Source organism: Triturus cristatus, chromosome 6 (assembly GCF_964204655.1).
Source record: "Triturus cristatus chromosome 6, aTriCri1.1, whole genome shotgun sequence".
Lineage (NCBI taxonomy): Eukaryota > Metazoa > Chordata > Amphibia > Caudata > Salamandridae > Triturus > Triturus cristatus.
This window is the reverse complement of record NC_140589.1, coordinates 46,023,950-46,044,470: the sequence shown is the minus strand read 5'-3', so window position 1 is coordinate 46,044,470 and position 20,521 is coordinate 46,023,950. Positions and strand designations below refer to the sequence as shown.

General features: G+C 48.2%; 1 protein-coding gene across 1 annotated transcript in view; it reads right to left on the bottom strand.

The window, feature by feature from the left end:
* Nucleotides 1-2,329: 2,329 nt before the first annotated feature.
* The window catches only part of KCNK5 (potassium two pore domain channel subfamily K member 5), a 114,046-nt gene continuing 95,854 nt past the window's right edge, over nucleotides 2,330-20,521 (bottom strand). Inside the window, exons 2-5 of the mRNA XM_085610237.1 lie at nucleotides 18,903-19,014; nucleotides 13,174-13,340; nucleotides 10,570-10,738; nucleotides 2,330-9,624 (exon numbers count right to left, since the gene is read on the bottom strand). Coding sequence (XP_085466363.1) covers nucleotides 8,810-9,624; nucleotides 10,570-10,738; nucleotides 13,174-13,340; nucleotides 18,903-19,014 — 1,263 coding nt within the window. The 3' untranslated portion in view covers nucleotides 2,330-8,809. The remainder of the gene's footprint in view (nucleotides 9,625-10,569; nucleotides 10,739-13,173; nucleotides 13,341-18,902; nucleotides 19,015-20,521) is intronic.

The window sequence follows — 20,521 nt, the reverse complement described above, 5'->3', positions numbered from 1 at the left end:
CTCTGACACAGAGTTGCGGTTTGTAAAAAAAAAAAAAACACCCCACAGAATTGGCAATTCCTAGCGTCCCGATGAAGACAACACCCATCAGGACAGGAATTGAGATTCCAGGCAAAGGCCAAGATATCCAGCCAGTTCTTCATAACATTTATTCATAACATTTATTCATAGAGGGGGAATGAACTAGCTCCTTTTGACTCTTACTCTTACTCATTGATTTGCATACAAGATATCTATCCAACAGCACGTTTGTTGGAGCTCCTATTGTCCTCCATTCAGGCTTTCTTTCAGGGCCCAAGCGGTGCTTTTCCAAAATACAAGCATGTCACTACCTACATTTGCAATGATAACAAGGGTGGAGGAGCAAGCCAGGAGACAAAACAATTAATGTCACTCATCATATCAATTTGTTGCTCCGATTTGGCACTCATTTCTGATGGATCTCTTGTAGGATTGGCCCATCCATGTTTCCCGCTGCCAGAATCTTCTAACAAATCCAATGGGGCGTCACCACCAATTGGTGGAGGAGACCCTCCGGTTCGGACCCTGGGCAACCCCAAGTCTTTCTAGTCAGGCTGGAAAGGTCATTTGGAGAGCCTGGCTTACAGTACAGTGAAAAGAAATAAACCAGTATGAAGACATGGACTGATTGTGTATGGAATGGTGTCTGGATCTCGTGGGGTTCAAGTTTGTCCTCATCTTTAATTTGTAATTAGATCTGGCTAAGCAGGGTCAGGCTGACAGGTCATGTAACACTTTAGGTGTAGCATTTTTAACCGGTCATGTGGCGATTGACAGGGTTCCGGTGGGAAAGAACCTAATGGTGTAGGTTGTTGAGCAGAACGCATTTTTTTTGCCACTCCGGGGCCCGGGTATTCTAGACTGTGGGTTGTTATAAGTGTTAACCTACTCCTTTTATGGCGGCAGAATGAATTTCTGCCAGCAAAGGAACTATGAGGGAAGTTGACCATGTTGTTATTGTTTGATGTGTTTTAGGAGTGTGTTGGACATAGGATGATGAACGTCTGGTGGTAGGTTCACCCCACATGGTGCAACCTTTGAAATAACCTGGTGTTGCTCTTTGGTCATCTGCGGATTTTAAATTCGACTCTTATGGGATTGCCCAGAACTGTGCGTTGCTGAATGAATCGACAGGTATGGGTGCGCCAGAAGAGCTTTGTCCCAAAGGGGGGTCGAACCAGTGTCCATCTCCATTCGGAAGCAGTTTCCGCAGTCTGTTAACCTACCATAGTATGCTGGGTAAAGCGGGCGCGACAAGAAGCAGGAACAAACGTTTCTGTCTTTGGGTAAGACTTGGCCACAGGCAATATGGCATCTCAGGTGTTCTTTCTTGTGGGAAGGTTTAAAAGACAAATAAAAGTGACTGGTCGTTCAACTCAACCATTAAGAGGTTTTATTGGAAGCCTGTGATGATTATGTGCACACTGGTGGCGAGTAAGCTTTGAACTAGCATAATCCTCACCTTCACGTCCGACATAGAATATCACATTTTCCAGCTTTTGTGAAGGAATTCTATGAAGAAGGGAGAGGGGAGGTTTATGCCATCCAGTCGAATACTCATTTTGTTTTCTGCGTATCCAGGTTACATCAAGACTCAATAACATTGCTAGGATAACGATCTGTTTCAGAGCTTTGAATATCAATGTGGAGATCTGCATGCTGAATTCTTTTTGGAAAGTCTAGCCTGAATGTTGGTTTTTGCTATTTTAGGAACCAAGAAAAAACATGAATGAAGTTGAATCTTCGCTTGAGCAGGTGATGTGAGAAGAAAGACCAGCAAGTCACAAGGGAATGGATCGAAGGCCATGGGATTTGTTATTTTGAGCAGTCAGTTTCCAGAGTTGTTGGAGGACTTTTGTGATTGGTGTTTTGTTCCAACTGCTGCTGTGAAATAAAAGCAAAGGAAGAGAATAATCCTCGCCTCCAGGTCTTAATAGAACTGAAACTTTCTCTCACGATAGCTACGAAAGGTTATATTTCTGTGGATCCCACTGTGCATCTGGGGTGCAAATAAATATATCAAATGGTTGCTTGGGGCTGACTGAAAGAGGGTGGGGGTTGAACTAGCACCTTCCACTTGATAGGACCAAGACGGTGTTCCGAGGATGCATCTCCGTCGGTAAGGCCGAGGATTTCAATGTGCTGCACAAGGTCGGTCCACTGGCTCAGAGATTTGTCTTTTGGTTGTTTATGGTTTTATTGAATAGAGAGAGTGGGGATTGGAATATAAGTGTGCACATGTAAATATACAATCTATGGTATCATTTTCATCTTTGGTAACACTGAATTCAAACGCGCAGACCTTTACTTTGTCTTCACTTTTTATTGCAAAATCTTAAAATAAATTACAATATCTTACAAAGAACCATCAAATATTTACATACAGTGTGATTCCAGTGGACACGTGCACACAGTCCATCGGAGCTTTGAGTCTTTCGGAGTGTCACCATGGGGCCTTTTAACCATATGCACTACAGGCTCAGAAGTAATGGCAAGACATTTAAGGCATTACAAGTTGGAGTGCATGAAATTTAAGGTAAGGTGACAGGTGAAGGCACTTGTTGCAAGAGGAATGTAAACTTTGGGCGTGTGCTACTAAGAAGGCAATTTTTGGACAGGCTTCCCTTGGAAAGGAGAGAGAAAATAAGGTCAGGGTATACTCTGTTCACCTCACCCTTCCTTTCCAAAGCATATACACCAGGTTGAGTCTCCAAAAATGCGGATTTGAATGTGCCCATATGCCAGGGTCGCTCAGAGTAGCAACTGAGCACTTTCGTACCAACAACATGTGTTTCGTATTTCTTTCTAAATCTGCTGGCCACACAGACACACACACACAGATGGACACATACATTCACCTGTCGCAGGGCAGTTATTCCACACCTCCCCAGTCTGCCCTACCACGGGAAAACAAACCCTTGTGTACAAACCAAACCGGATGAAAAGGGGCAGGGAGGAAGGGGTGAAAACAATCTGTCTTCAACCTGACACTTGGAAACGGCCCAAACTAATGAGACTCCGAGTTAAGGTATCCCCTCATTTCACAGAGCAGAAGTCTACCTAGATTAATATTTTCAACATGAAAAAAGCAGATGGGTCTTGTTTCGGCATGGCCCGAAGCAGGAACAGGAGCTTCTTCAGGGCATGAAAACTCCTATATGGTTGAAACATGCCATGTGGGAAGAGACATGGAGGACTCGAAGAGAAGATGCAAGGGATAAGCAGTCCATCAATGGGCAAGATGTTCCTCATGCTCATCAAATCTCCCCCCGCTGTCCCCTCCCTCCCAACAAGCTTCTAACCCAGGATCTTTGACACTATCAAGCTATGAGCAAATCTTCATACACGATAGCCTAAGTTGAAATACATTTTCCATCACTAATACTGAATTAGGTCAAACAATGACACACTGAAGAGGATCACCTTCGCTGCCTGGGCCCCACACTGTGCGGCTTATAGGAAAGCGGCAATCGAAGGTCAATGTAAGACTTGTCAATCCCCCGCACCCTAAAGACAGGAGGGTAATATGGCCGAAGCCACAGTCGGTCAAATAGCAGCCTATTGATCTGCACGTGGAGCTGGAACAGTGTGGAGTGCTTCTTGCACGGAAGGCAAGCTGAAGAGTCTGTAAGATTCAAGGCACTAATAGAAGAGAGTTTGTCTCCCTACAAACGGGTCACAAAAGACGCTAGAATACTAAAAGAGGTCTTGGTTTAGGCAAATCATTTTTTACCCCTTTAGCACAAGGAGTCCTATATCTAACACAATATTCATTTATTCAGTCATACATTCAGGCGTGTTCAGAGTACAAAAACGTCGAGGCAATATGAGAATGCAAGTAGTGTACAATTCTGAGGTGCAAATAAAATTCAGATTGGAGAAAGCCTACGGAACGAGTGGCATCTAATATCAGATCTTTGTGAAATCTTGTAGCGAAGGGGTTTCCGAGAAGCAGCTGAGAGTTCATGGTCCAAGGACTAAAAGAGTTCCTGCACCTGGGGATTGAAAGAAAAGCCCACGGCCGATGGCTGGAGAGTCCTAGTTGATGGCCTATGCCCCAGGAGATGTAGTAGGCATAAGTATTTACATACAGTGCGATTCCAGTGGTATAAAAGGTCACATGAACACAGATCATTGGAGCACATGGGGATTGAAAGAAGAGCCCAGGACAGAGATGGCCAGATAGTCCTGGTTGATGGCCTATGCCCCAGGAGCAATATTGCAGCAGCACATTTATTAACCATCATATCAACACTTGAAGGACAACGAAGCACAAATAAAAAATGGCTGACAGGTGACAGATGCGTCGCTCATTCACATAAAGTCCCTTGAAGGATGATGTACTTAAAGATGCAGATGCCATCACTGCAGACTATGCTCTGTGAGGCTCGGATGGATACGCAAATGACGCCACACTGGCGGTGCGGCTATGGACTACTCTGGGCCACCCAATAGCAGTTCGGATAAAGACAAGTCCAGACTGTTGCTAATGGGGCGTCCCTGCCGCATGTTTCAGACCATGGGTGTCCAACATGGGTATTTGGGGAGGGAACAGATCACAGACGAAATGCTTGTGTAAAGCAGGCACAGTGGAAAGTGAGACGTGCAGCATGTATAAAAGGTACCCCCATGTCTGACGGAACAGGCTGCGCAGCAGCTGGGGTCAAACATGGCCGACACAGGTCCATGCACACTAGACTGTCACATCCGAGTGAGCTAAAAAGCCATCAAACTAGTGACGTGTGAACCGACCCATCCTCCGGCGGAGAGAATAAAGCCACCTTAATCCAGCCACTCCTCTAGGGTCCGAAGTTAGTTTTAGTATTAATGACCAGAGAGCTAGTCAATAATTCTAGTTATTGGCACTCCCCCCCCCCCCCCCCAAGTCAACGGTCTAAATCAAAGGTCGGGGTACATAACAAAAGTAAGGGGCCATCAGCATGCGAGTTGCCATATCCGATACCCCTTTGGTTATCCGCCGTTGGCTTCAGTGTCCTGGCTGCTGGCCCGCACTGGCAGTAACAGAATATAGTCCTTGTGATCTGGCCCCAGCCCCTCCGTCAACATTCAAATAGGTGGTCTCAACATTGGAGGTTTACCTGCAACCATAAGCTCAAATTTCGGTCAGTCAAAATAACGTTTGCAGCCCACCTACCCACAGCAACAAGAAGACAAAGGTTTCAACCAGCATGCTGAAAGGGCCTGCTATCATGGTACAAAGGTAGCGTGGTAACGATGGAAGACAGGGCTTTGAGGCACTACAGTGCAGCGTCCTTCTTATGGCCACAGGGCCGTGTACGAGCTGTGCACTGGCTGCCAGGTCTGTGACAGACAACAACAAAAAGCACGAGAGAGGTGCGAGCATCAGGCAAGACAAAAACCAAGAGATGCAAACGTCAGGCAAGACAAAAACCAAGAGATGCAAACGTCAGGCAAGACAAAAACTAAGAGATGCAAACGTCAGGCAAGACAAAAACTAAGAGATGCAAACCTCAAGCAAGACAAAAACCAACCTAGATGCAAACGTCAGGCAAGACAAAAACTAAGAGATGCAAACGTCAAGCAAGACAAAAACCAACCTAGATGCAAACGTCAGGCAAGACAAAAACTAAGAGATGCAAACGTCAGGCAAGACAAAAAAACAAGAGATGCAAACGCCAGGCCTAATGTAAAGTGCAGCCAAACCAACCCCAAAGCCTCGGGGGGCCACGGGAGACGCACGTCTTCCAGCATTTCTTTTATGATCGCCTAAAAAAAATGACTTCTCTGTGTGTTTTTAATCAATTTGCAACAGCTGCCGAGAGAGTCCTACTTTCAAACACTGACGAGGCGCGAGAACATTCCATTTTTATGCGATAACAGAAAGATTTATTATTACTTAATGCATTTCACTCGCAGCAGCTGGAGCAGACAGCTGGATCCGCTCACCACAGCCTGCTTTTAGGGGGTCAGCCCCCCCCCCCCGGGCGAAACAGACCCGGGGGGCACATTCTGCTGATCAGGTGCAACATACCCACAGCTTTTCTTCCATCGTAAAGCAGGGCTGCTCTGACCTCCCGCCCAGCGGCGCCATCTTGGGCCGGGGGCTGAGCACGTGCCTGAAACCGAGGGAAATGGACACCCGGGTCCCACCAGCAGATGTCTTGTCAAACATCCGGTAAGGTGTCTGTTGCCGACCGAACAATACTCTGGACCCGATCAGAAATGCAAACTTGGCTTCAAAAGGATTTCCGGTCTACTTGTGCAACGGGATGATTAATGCACACAAATGTATAGCAACCTTAACCGAATTACAAGGGGTGGGGGACCCCCTGGGGGGCTCCCTACCAACATATGCACCCAGCGTCCTTTCTGGAAGACAACCCATGAACTGATGCGCAACGGTACCACGTGGGACATGAATACGGCATACAGGCTTACAAGGGGCCCGAACTCTGGAGTGACTTCCAGTCCACCGAGCAAGCAGAACCAATATTGCCTTCACACAAAGGATGGCCCATAAGAATGTCCACCTGAGGAGTCTAACTGGTGCGTGCGCTCTTTCTTCCCAGTGGACCGCCACAGCTGGCCCGGAGGACCGCCACAGCTGCCTGGACCAATCAGCACTCTTGTACATACATCCTGTGCTCCCTGTATTGGTCGCAAGGGTTTCCTGCCAGATTTGGCGTGCAACAAAACTCTTGTTATGGACTCTTTGCGAGAGCAATTCCAATAGGTCAACCTGCTCTAGCAGCTCACTTGGCCGGCACCACCACCTGAAGACCTCGGCACAGAGTTCAAGCTACAAGCACCATTAAATATCTTACACAACCACCCATGGGTATGAAGAGCCCGGACCTCTTGTTCAGAGACAGCATCAAGACACCTCAGACAGCAAACAAACAAAATAAAGATGTTAGGAGTGACTTCGATGTTAGGAACTTGCAGGGTGAGTGCATATACAAGGTGTGCATTCACAAATACGGAAAGAAGAACACGATAAGAGGCCACAAGATAAAAGGGCAAGTTCAAACAAGTCAACATAAAAACTTAGCAACGTTAAAATTGGGAGACAATATATGGTCGCTGCTTTGGAGAATGCCCCCACGAATACCTTGTTGCTTCGAATAATTTATCACAGTAAACGAGAGGTTAGGACACAGGATTGTTCCTGCTGTGTACAGACCTCAGGGAGGGCCCTCTTACAGTGGCAGGGTGTGAGTGGGGTGAGGAGTATGTGAGGCAAGGATTCTTCCATCCACACCACCCACTGCAAAGTCTGGGACTCCTAGGGAACCCCCTGCAGCTCCTGAAGGAGTACAAAGCCAAGCAGCGGAGATACAGGGAGGTGGGCATGGGCAGGGAGGTGGGCATGAACAGGGAGGGGTAGTGGATGTCCCTACTACGTGGGGAGGTCAATGCGGGGTTGAGGGAGAGTGTTCATGTACGCCCTTCTCCACCTGGGCTTGTGGTTATGCGCCTTTACGGCAAGAGTGACAACACAACGCGTGCAGCGACTGCAGCAAGCTGCACAGTTTTCGACTGCACGCATCTCCAAACCAGAGGAAACACTGTTGCTTCCATGATACTTTAAAAAATATTTTGATGCCATGCCCTAGGAAGCCATGATCGGGGATTACACATCAGGAACTAACCTTCCTATTGTCAAAACCAGAGTCTTGATTGTGTGTGCGAAGATTCAGAGGAGTGAGCATATTCCTTACGAAAGTATTAATACATTAAAAATAAAATACTAAACACTATGGCAACCTGCACCCTAGGATCAGAATGTCAGAGGCATCTAAAACTGAAGTGCCAGGAAGCTGGGATCCTGCAGGAGGGAGTAAAGAATAAAAACTATAACCGTAAGAATGCCCAGCAACTGCACTTTGATCAACATCATGCACAAAAGCCCCGTAAAAATAGCAGAGGGGTGACATGTTTCGAACTATAAAACATCGTCCTCTTATTCAGTTCAGGTGACGTGTCAGTACCGGTCAAAGCAAAGTGTTCTACATCCGCAAGAGATACAACTTCACTGCATCGGAAAATGCAGCAGTGGGTCGTGAAGTTCCACCCACATGGACATCGCACTACACAATACGGAACCCTGAAGAAGGTCTTGTCGAATGGGTAGCCGACACTCATACATCAGCCACATGAGGTAGAAGCAAAGTCTCCCTTGTCGTTTTCAAGTATTTCTACGGGGAGCTGAGTGGGAGACAGCTCTTTGCTCCCATCAGGGTTTCCTTTCAGCGTTCTCGCTCATGTGTTTTGATCATGCTCGGCATCAACCACTGTCTCAATAAAAGTATGTTGCATAGCTGCACTAACCAGATCTCCCGGCACCCTGGAAGGGCAGTCATTAGAACATTAAGACCAATATGGGCTAGATAAGGGATTCTCCATAGCATTTATGTGAGATATAAACCAATCAACCTATTAAAAAAAAATTCAAAAGTCTTCCAACTCCAAATTTGCTTCTTTAAAATTGCACGTAGCTCAGTTTCAGAATCAGTTGTCCTCCATGGGGTGGACTCAAACGACTTCTGGTTTCAGAGTAGGAGTGCTTGTCTTTTCAAATATCAAATCACTTGTAGAACTGGTTCAATGTTATCAATTGGCTCAGGTCGAAGACCAAAGATTTCAAGCATAAGATTGCCAATTTTCTTTCAATGTTAAAATAAACACAAAAAACAAACAAAAAAAAACCCAATTCCTGGTCATGTCTGGCAGAACCATAGGACTGCCTTGTTTTTGGTCAGCGACTCATTTTATGGATTAAAATACTAGTCTTCGGCACTGTGTGTCACGTGGTGACCGTTACGTTGTCAACTTTGTAATCATTCTTAAGCTGCTCATAGGAGACCAAAGTTTCCTCGCTGCTAGAAACAGAAGATTCGTCGGTGAAAGACTCTTTGTCTTCATTCTGAGGAGTCTCCACTTCTCCTGCATTCTCCTCATTGGAGGACTTTGATTTCTCATCGGCTGAGAGATCATCCTCGCCCAGCTCGTTGACAAACGTTATATTGGCGTTCTCAAAGATCAACGGGCGGTTTTCCCGGGCATCCCACAACTCCCCTTCCTCTTCGCTGATCCGGTCCAACTGGTTTACAAAGATGGTGGTATCCTTGTTGCTGAGCGGCCGCACACCACTCTCTTTCCCGTTGCCATTGAAAAGAGCGATCTCGTCAAACGACGTCCCTTGGTCCTTTGTATATTTCACTTGGAAGTCTGTGAGGTTCTTCTGAGAACTTGATCTGGTTGGCGTTTGCCCGTTCGCCATTTTACTCTGAGCCGTGATTTGCTCACAAATGGCCTTGGCAGACTTTCTGCCAATCTGCTTCATGTGATCGTTGTACGTTTCTTGGGACTTCGATAAGAAACTGAAGATCGTCATATCCTTCGAGCTGGCCCCAGGGAGAGGCTTTGCTTCCTTAGGCTCAGGGTCATTTTCGAAGGACTCCTTCCTCTTCTTCCTCCGCTTCTTGATGGCTTTGTGGACTTCTACGAACATGCTGACCTTCCAGTTTATGAAGAGGGAGAGCCAGGCCAGACCCATGTAGATCCACATCTCCACGAAGTATCGGTACAGGACGCTGTAGCGGATGCTGGGGTTGACACCTGAGGAGAGAAGAAAGAACACACTTAGCAGGAAAAACAGACTTCAGGAAAACCTATTGTGGCCTTTAGGAGGTTTTGTGCACAACCAGACTACTTTAGTAAGATTTACTCCAGCTTTCAAGTTTCCCAGGTAGTTCTTCAGGGACAGGTTTCTGCTTCGCATTTATTCAGGTCAAAAGATCTTCACTAGAAACATAACTGGTAAAGAGACCTGCCTAGGCATTGTAATCTTTTATGTTGACAAGTGTGAGGGATAAAACTGGATTCTTGCCATGTGAACGATCTACACGACACACAGTTAAACAGAGAGGCATACAAGGAATTACTTATTATGTGGGGCGGCATGCCATAAATCACAAAAGTTGTAATTAAATTAAATCACAAATAATGTACACATATGTAGCAGAAGTATATTATTAGTGTACATATACAAACATTATTTAATACAAAATGTGCTTTCAGTGGAGTAGTCTGGGCATGCTACAAACATAAAAAGTAAGCTATGAGACTAAGAAAACTAAAACACAATATTTAGAGTTACTGTATACATATCGTGTTGCTTATGTACAGGAAAAAAGAAGGCATATCAAACCGGCCGCGTGCCGTACGTATACAGGTATGGGCATTGACTGCAGAAAGGAAAATTCAGGGAGCAGAAAATATGCCACCAACAAATGCGGCGAGAGGATAGTCGAGCTGGCATCGCTGTATGGCAGATTCAGCCTTCCATCCTTGCGAGGCAGGCAAACTGAGAACCATTTAGCAATAGTACCACTGAGTAATAGTAACATTAATTGCTCTCAGCACTTCGAAATGGCAGAGGGGAGTATGAAGCACTAAATAAAAAACAATGTATTATTGTATGAAGGCAAACATTGAAGGGCAACGCAGCGGAGGGGGACAAAGCAACGACACCTACAAATATCACCCAGATCTTCAACTTACCAGCAACATAGTCGCCAAAGCCAATGGTGCTGATGGTGATGAAGGAGAAGTAGAGGCCCTCGATGTAGTCCCAGCCCTCGGTGGCCATGAAGATGAAGGGCGGGAGGACCAGATGCACCATCACGCCCCAGATGACGAAGATGGCGGTGCAGATGAACTGGGCCTTTCTCTGATTGCAGCAGGAGAAGAGAGAAGAAGGTGGTCAGACTTTGGGGGTTTTCAGACCACAGCATGAGATCACATCCCCCTTATCTCCCCTCTGGGATTCAAAAGTAAAAGATTGCAAAGGGGAACGATACTGCACGGTGTGGTCACCACCCCCCTCCCCCCCCCTCGCTGGAAGAATTCAGGAAGAGACTCAAGACCTGGCTTTTCAACTGAGCCCAGCTACCTAGCGCCCAGATACCCTCACAGGAGATCAGCAGCGCTATAGAAGTACTGATTGATGGAAAAGTACTGGAAGCCCAGCAAAGATGCGAGGTACACAAAGGAAGGGGTCTAAACACAGGCACAACAGGCTATGCTGTGGAACATCCCTGCAAGGGCAAGTTTGCCTTTTTGTTTACTTCTGTCAGAGTTCAGAAACCACACCCCTTTAATCACTTGTTCAAGCCATTCTACTTTCTGTAAAATACAGTTTGATATTTTCCCACAGATCGCTCTGAACAAAAATCTAGAGCAGCTGGTCAAGCCTCAATCCAGAGGTTTCTGCATCGAAAGGTTGCATTTACCCCGGCAGTGCCTTGTGACATGCAAAGGCCTGAATTAGGGATTTGCAGCCATGTAAAATCTGCGCTTCCTGGCAGATGTGGTAATTCCATCAGATGCCTATCTGCCCCAATCACTACGTGATCATACTACGGCGCCATGTTAAAAACAAGCATTGGCATAGCCAATAGGTCTTGCCTTTGGGACCTTACAAGTGTTTAGCCATGCAACAGTTGCATAACTAAACACTTATAAGGTCCCAAAAGCGAGACCTATTGGCTATGCCAATGCTTGTTTTAACTGCTGCAATCTATTGAAGCCTCACAGGAGAACATCAAAGCGGCCATGCGGCCGCGAAAGTTATCAATCGCGATCAAACATCAAAGCTGCCGTGCGGCTGAGAAAGTGAAAGTAATCGTGGTAAAGCGCGACGCGCGCGCCCGTGCACATGCACTGTAGCTCTAGGCTGGCCTGGTAGCACTTTTTGGAGCCCTCACAAAATGTCTCGCCAGACCAGCGCATGCGCTGGGTCAGGCGAGACCTTAAAAAGGGATTTAAAATGCAGAGGTATAAATGTAGACGAAAACAAGTCATGTGAAAAGTGTAGGCAAACGTACACTAACCATTAACCCAACACCTGCTAATCTCACTTTAACGCCGACCTCTTCACCCCTCTCATCAGGTTATTGCTGCCACTTACTAGGGGTACCTCCTGCACCACCCCAATGCCACCCTTCTGCTGCACCTTCTTACGTCATCTTACACGACCTCCCCAATGCCACCCTTCTCCAGCTGTACCTTCACGCAGTCCTTCACCACGCAAGTCATTACAATGACTTGCCCCAAGGAAAGCGTTGCTGGACTGATGCGGGACTTTAGTTCCCAAACTTTCCCTGCTGGTGCGCAGCCTGGAGTTGGAATATTAAATGATACTATTGCAAGCTCAGCAGTTTCCCTAGGGCAGGTCATTTCAACTACTTGCACGGTAAAGGAATGCTTGGCAAAGACTCATTCGCGGTTCGGACCGCATTGTTAAGGAAGGCGCGGTAAATGCCAGCGTGGTTCCGACGTACAGCCAGGGGAGGAGCGAGGTGAGGACCTGCAGTGGAGGCGGGAGGTAGTAGCAGAGGCAAATCAGATGGGGCGGTTCATTGTAATAATGCGCGGTCATAGTGAGTGTTCAAACTCAAACTTTGTCCCTCCTGGTTGTGCCTCAAGCCATAGTAACTAAATGCCAATGCTGGAGGGTTCTTAAGGGTTCATCCAATACCGTAATGAAGGGCGGATTCAATGTGGCATCAAAAGCCTCCCCTTACACAGAGGAGCCAATGGCAAAGACACCGCCCTACAAACAAACTGGTTGGAAGCAGGGGCATCATCTAACTGCCACCGCTCAGGTGACTGCAAATCACTACCATAGACAAGACCAGCAGAAGAGCCAAACACACTTCAGACGCAGCAACAAACCACACTCAAAGGATGGAGACGACCCTGAATCAGAAATCTAGCAAGACGTGGCGGCGACCCTTCTGCTCCACACGAGGTGCCCGGGGCGCCCAGGGTATATCATGCTTTTAGAGGTAAACCATGGAATGAAGCAGGCTCTTTCCTTACTCTGCCATGCCCTGGACCCTCACCTTTGCCCTGGACCAGGTCTCTATACCCTTTAGCACGCAATGTACACAGTCTCACAATCAATATGGTATTTGTTGCACTTGAGTGCAAGACATGCCAAATGCCCATCTTCTCATGTGTGTCTAACACCAACATGCAACAAGGGGACATGACAAAACCACAGACATTTCACTACAAACATTATGATATATTACTTGAAGCACTTCTTCCATAGCTATGGGCTCTTAAAATCCATGTTCCCATCCGCGAGCCAGAACTTACCAGACCTACGCCTCTCTTTCTCATGAACTGGCCAAGTCTCCTGGCCCGTCCAGCGAAGAACTTCCCCAGAGCACTAATCCAGGTCAGGCAGAGCGGCACCCCGAAGAGGCCGAAGAAGACACAGAAGAGGCGGCCGGCTGAGGTCTTGGGGGCAACATTGCCATAGCCTGAAAGGAAGAAGACATTGATCAGAAGGAATGCAAGGTTTACCATTACGAAGACAGACATTGCATTGCAGTAAGGACCACTCCACCCACTTCCGTATCTTGTGGTGGGTGGGCGCCCCTGGTTTGTCTGTGTAGGTCTAGCCTCTCTGCAGTGTGATGGTCCACAAACACCGTGTGTGTGTAATGCTGGATTGGGGAGCCACCCTCCCGCAGAGGTAATCCAAAGCAACCAAGCCCACTCCACCCACTGCGGTATCTTGTGGTGGGTGGGCGCCCCTGGTTTGTCTGTGTAGGTCTACTCTCTCTGCAGTGTGATGGTCCACAAACACCGTGTGTGTGTAATGCTGGCTTGGAAAGCCACCCTCCCGCAGAGGTAATCCAAAGCAACCAAAAGAAATCGTTCTAAATTACGCATACAAATGTGTTGCAATTGTGTGATTTACTAATGTGGTGTTTCCTTTTAAAAGACATGCCCAATTTATTTATGAAGGTCTTTTTGAATTATCAAAATTAAGCAGAATAAATGCTCAAAAATATCAGAATTGGTGGTCTCAGGATTATCGCGAATATTTTAAAATAAACCTCCCTTGACACCTTTCTGTGATTGCTATATTTGGGTGGTCCAGTCTGGGGAGTACAGGGCCCAAGCCTTCCTTGTTTTCCCCTGAGATTTATGGCAGCCCCTTGCTCATCAATGGTTGGCTTTGTCACACTTATGTGCTTGTTTCCTATTCAATAGTTCCCCTTCCTCTTCTTGTGTTTGTCTCTTTCCTGGAGCACAGCTTCATTCCCATCCTTTGACTTGTATCCTTTCACTGCTCACACACAGGGAACTACTTTCACATTCTCCTTTTAGCGCTACAAGGAGCGCAAGAGTTTCACTGCCATCCCCCCCTTTCCATCAGTGGGCTGTTTCCCCCTTCAGTCCCCCAAACCCTCCTGTGTTGCTCGACCCATCCCCGACTCGTTGTTGCTTCCCCTACCCCTCCCTCGCCACCCTGCTGGGTGTTTTTCCCCGTGATAACGATCCTGCCTCTTGCTTCCCCATCCCGCCATGCAACCTACTTCCCGGCAGTGTTTACTAACTTCCCCACACCCAGCTCCTAGCAGATTTGACTTTTATTCATTCTTTTTTTTTATTTTTTAATGTTTTATAGAACGCGAACATGACCCGTGCGGGTATCAGAGCGCTTTACATGGTTACAGGAAAGAAAACAAGACAATAAAAATCAGCAGATACAGAAGTCATATTTTTTTTTACTTTAAGTGCTATAATTTGCTCCTGGGTAAATCCATTCCGAAAATGTGCTTTTGAGCAATTTTTTTTTTTTTTTTTAATATCGTTCAGAAGGTGATAAATTAGAAGAAGAAAAAAAAAGACCGCAGAGTCTGTGGTGATACATGTGCACATATAGTCATCATGCTGGGGCTGCCGTAGACCATGATCCATAGGAGCGCGTGTGTGAGGACGCATGTACGTGTACAACATGCATCATGATACATGCTAGAACCTATTTCCTTGAACAGAATCGTACAAATGCAAAGTCAAAGCCAATAAGTCTGCGGAGACAAAAGCTAAAAGGCAAGGCTTCTAGGCTTTGCCAAGGCTCATCTACACTGCATTCAGGATAATTTTTAAACAAAGGAAACCGTCTTTTCTTTTGCGTGCTTTCTTAGATTATCTTTTGTGTAACTCCTGAATTTATTGGTGCTTTGGTTCATCATTGCATTGCCCCAATAAATATGTAAAACAAATGTTTGTAAATGGGTTTCAGGGGAGCAGAACTTTCTCCTCTTTAGTCCTGTCTGCCTGTGTTTACAGACTTATCTGGCTGAGGCGAGCAGGGCTGAAATTTAACAAGTTGTTTACCTTTGGTAATGCTCTTTCTGGTGGCTGTCTATCTAACCGCAGATGCCTCACCTTTAGAATATCCCTAGGTGCCAGACTGGAAGATTCTTTCAGCATGGCCCCTCCTGCCAGCAGGTGGCGGTGTGCATCTCTGAGCAGACTGCGCTCCGCCCAGAAGAACAGCTGGAGTCGTATACAGGCGCCACCAAGAGTGTGGACATCAGTTTCTTTCTGGACGCCGCATGCGCCCTTGAACGCAGAGCCCAAAAATCAATTATTGGTGCGAGTGTGCAGACCTCTAATTTGGAACCTTTTTAGGTGCAAAAGATTCTATTCCATATAACAGGGAGGCGGGACGGCAGTGAGTGACCTGTGGTTAGATACAGCATCCACCAGAAAGCACGTTACTGATGCATACTTTTAATGGCAGATTCCTCGCCTTTAGAAACATACCAAAGCAGGAGCTATCCCAGCGGCGGGTCTGTGGAACGGTTCAGAGCAAACATTCCTGCATGATTGATTAGTCAAAATGCCCTTCCGGTCAGACCCACCTGTGAAGGCAGGAAGTAGTGCTTCATGAACCTGTGTGCGGATGGTCATGTGGTCGCCTAACAAGTACCCAATACAGGTGTTCCAGGACAGCGATAGCAGCCTTGGCCCTGGCGGCATGAGCAGATCTTAATGCGCAGGAGTATTCACCAGGACAAAGTCCTGTTCTGCACGACCTTGCCTGTCTGTGCCCAGGAGAAACCCACAAAGGGGCTTACAGTCCGCCTGATGGGCTTTGGTACCATCAATGCAAAAGCAGAGTGCTCGGTTGGGTGCCAAGTGAATAGTTCGCTCCTCCGCTTTCAAGGGGTGAAAGGGGGGGGGACCAGGGGAAGTAAAGAACGCCAGAAGAGTAACGGACTGTCCCACATGGAATGCAGTCACACCTTTCAGTAGAAAGGTCGCTTTATTCCTCAGCACCAACTTATCTGGAGAGAAGGCGGTATGGGAAGGCTGGACTGATAAAGCTTGTAGCTCACTCACATGAGGAGCGGAGGTGATGCTGATGAGCAAGGCTTACTTCAAGGTCTGGAGACAGGACAGCTGTGCAACGGCTCCAAAGGGGAACACATAAGGAAGCCCAGGTCCAAGTTACGGTCCCACTGTGGCTTCAAGATCGCATCCATGCTAGCCATCCCCTGCACCACTACCAGCCTAGCTCCTGTGCACGCTGCAGCACAGAGACCACCACCGTATACATCCTAGACGATGCCGTCTTACCCACAGATGAAGGACTCCTGCCTGCTATTGCAGCCTTCGACTGCCTTTGACCATCCCACCCTCATGGCGCAAATAGGATTCACAAGCAATGTCTTTCACTGGTTCTCCTCACACCTTTCCAACCAACAGCAGTTGGTTCACACAGCCCCCCCAAAGGTTACAACAGATTTCTATCACATGTGGAGTCAGCCACCCAGTCAGAGCGGAGAGGTAAGGGGAGCACTGGACAGAAGCTAGGTTTAGAATCTTTTGGTTCAGGGTTGGACAGAACAAGGGGGGGCATACATCTTCCTTCAATTTTGGCAGTACGGTGACAATGTGGGAGGAACTGGCATGAATCATGGTGCTGGGTGTGGCGTCTGCTCTGCTGAAACCAAAGCAGGTTTAGGAGAAACAGATGGTGTCCATGGCGCCGGAAAGCATGCTAGTGGGATCTGGTAGAGCAAGTCCTTCCTTAAACGCCTCAAACTATTCCTTCACTAGACCCCGAAATTCAAGGTGCTTCGGAACCTGCAGCCGATTAGGCTCCACAGCCATTTGTTTGCGACAGTCCCTACAAGGCTTAAACCCCGTAGTATTAGGAGACGACAAGTTCCCTTGCAGTTTGGAAAGAAATCTGAATAGAAAAAGCTCTTCAACTGACGAGACAAAGCAGGCACCAGCTCCGGAGCCGCGTATCAAGGAGTAGAAGGAAAGGAAAGGATGTCAGCATGCTTGGGTGGTCCCTATATGCAGCTCCAGTGGTCATTTCCAGCGCAGAAGAGATGGCGCGGGCCACGCGATGCCACAGACTGATGCACAGGGGATAGGCTGAAAAAATATCTTCCTGATCAGTGTGTAGCTGTGGGATATTCTATAGACGAGGAATCCACGGTTAGATAAGAGTATCCATCAGGAAAAATATCACAGCCCAAGATGGGCAACTTTATAGAGTGCAAAAACAACAGTTGATGGACAGAATGCAGAACAAGGTCATACATTCACCCCAGTACAGAGATCTGGGCCTAAATCCATTACCGTTCCAGTTTGAACCCAGCAAATCAGTCTTGACCCTGTGCCTCATGGGAATAGTCCAGCCCTAATTGCCAAGGCCGGGTCCTCCACGGACAGGAAACAAGCATCCTAGGACCGGTTTCAGGGTTTCACCCCTCATCAGCCAGGATAGCTTGATTCCAGTGGCATGGAGAGTACGGGACCCACGTCTGGGCATACCCGTCCCACTCGGTGTGACAAATGCAAAAACAACTTTGCCACTGGATTCAAGCTAGCCTGGCTGATTAGCCAGAAACCGGTCCCAGGATGCTGGTTTCCGGTCCAGGGAAGACATGGCTTGGCAGTTCGGGCTGGACTGTTCCCATGAGGCACAGGGTCAGACTGATTTGCATATGGCCATGTCTGAACGGGGGCGATGGAGTGAGCCAAAGAATGATGGATTAAACCCAGATCAGTTGACTGGGGGCGAGTGCTTGCAATGTTCAACACTCCGTCCATCATAGCGGTAGATCATTAGAAGCAATAAAGTAGATGAGAAGGTTTACCATATCTTTGAACTTTTTTTCAACTTTCAATTTTTTTATGTTTATTACAGCAGAGAAAAACTCCACAACTTTAACTGTAAGGCTCATCTCAGAACAGAGGAAGAGGAACCCCTCTACCTGAGCGGCACCATGAAATGCTACATACGCGCAACGCGTGAGACCCACCAATACTGCGGCTACATACACGCAATGCATGAGACCCACCAATACTGCGGCTACATACACGCAATGCAGGAGACCCACCGATACTGCGGCTACATACACGCAATGCGAGAGACCCACCGATACTGCGGCTACATACACGCAATGCATGAGACCCACCAATACTGCGGCTACATACACGCAATGCGTGAGACCCACCGATACTGCGGCTACATACGCGCAATGCAGGAGACCCACCGATACTGCGGCTACATACGCGCAATGCAGGAGACCCACCGATACTGCGGCTACATACGCGCAATGCGAGAGACCCACCGATACTGCGGCTACATACACGCAATGCGTGAGACCCACCAATACTGCGGCTACATACACGCAATGCGTGAGACCCACCGATACTGCGGCTACATACACGCAATGCGAGAGACCCACCGATACTGCGGCTACATACACGCAATGCGAGAGACCCACCGATACTGCGGCTACATACACGCAATGCGAGAGACCCACCGATACTGCGGCTACATACACGCAATGCAGGAGACCCACCAATACTGCGGCTACATACGCACAATGCAGGAGACCCACCGATACTGCGGCTACATACGCGCATTGCGTGAGACCCACCGATACTGCGGCTACACACGCGCATTGCATGAGACCCACCAATACTTCTGCTACACACGCGCATTGCATGAGACCCACCAATACTTCGGCTACATACGCGCATTGCATGAGACTCACCGATGGTTGTAATGACTGTCGCAGTAAAGATGACCGCGTTGGGCCAGTCCCATGTTTTGATGCTGTAGTTCCCGGAGAGCGTCACCCCTTGACCTTGGGCTGCTGAAACAACCTGAGGGCAAAAACAAGAAAAGGAGAGTGTTAATACCAAGGAACAGAAGAAAAACGGTTAAAACAGAATTACAACTGTCAACATACAACATACATTTTACTGACATACAACATGCATTTTACTGATGGATGAAACAGAAAACGGACTATGGGATGTGCGCAAAATCCTGAAGAGCACCCAACAGTGCTGTGAGGGATGCTGACGGAAATAAAGCGCTACTTTAATCTCAGCAAAATGACATAGCAACAATGGCTATCAGCAGATCCTCATATCCGCTCCCAAGTGACGATCTACGTCGCCAGTGGCATGACCCACATTACCTGTATATTCTGAGTGAGAACTGAATAGTGGCCCGGTAAACACAGAAAGACTTAGGCGCTAGAGTGATGTGTGCGCATGATGTACAGATCACTACGAATCCTATGGCTATGGAAGCCGACTCCAGCGTTCATCCTTCTGACACCGATAGAATGAGCACAGAATTCGATTGGGAAATGATTGTGTAAAGACGCTCTGCATGGAGGGCACTTTAGGTCAACTGTGATAAATGACAGATGATCAGTCCGCCGTGCCTGTCACACAGTGACGCGTCCAAGCGCTGGTGCTCTGGAAGGGAAGCTGCCCATCACAAGCACCTTGAGTGGCTCTTTGGGTGCTACACACAGACGTGCACTGCCCCGGCCTGGGGCAGGTAGTCACCTGACACGTGCTTGCCGTGCCCACACTCTTCAAGGCCTCCCTGGCAGCCGAAGAACCAGCCTGCGCTCTCTCTCCAGTGCCCGGTTGGTTTCTGATATTCGGGGTGTGGCAGGCCAGGGCCCGGTGCTGGGCAAGGCCCTTGGCACGGAGACTGCGGGTGAAGGGTGGCATTCCTGGTTCCTTTACTCAGGCCTGCGCGGGGCGAGTTTACGGGCCCATGGAGCTGGCAGGCTTCCTCGGAACCCTCGGGGCGCTGCCGGTGCCCCACAGACAGGAGGCGCTGCCTGGTGCCCATGGCAAGTGTACAATGCCAATGTGTGAGCAGCGCTCCTGCGGGGGCACACAGACCCGCCAACAGAGCTGTAGCTGGGAGGGGACTGGGACTGGACAGGGCTCCACTCGGTGTTAGCAGGACCTAGCGGTCAGCTTCAAAGGGTCTAGCGGTCAGTCTGGGTTGGACGGCCCGGCTCTCCGGCCCGGTCGGACTCGGCTCTCCGGCCCGGTCGAGCCCGGCTCTCAGGGGTGGGACGGTCTTGCTCTGTGTTGGATGGGCCTAGTGGTCTGTAGTTACTGAGAAGCAAACCCAGGCAGAAAGAGAAGCCACTCCTAAGCGACAGACCAACGTATCTAACATCTTCCACTTAGAACATGCTTGAGTTCATGGTCTGCAGACCACATTCCCCGAGTCCCCCCCACCCTCTGCGAATCCGGGGTCAGTGCTTGAGATGAGGGCCCAGAGTAGACCTGCTCCCGAGGCGCCTCGCCCACACGGCGTCCTATTCAAGAACCCACTGGTGCCTGGAAGTTC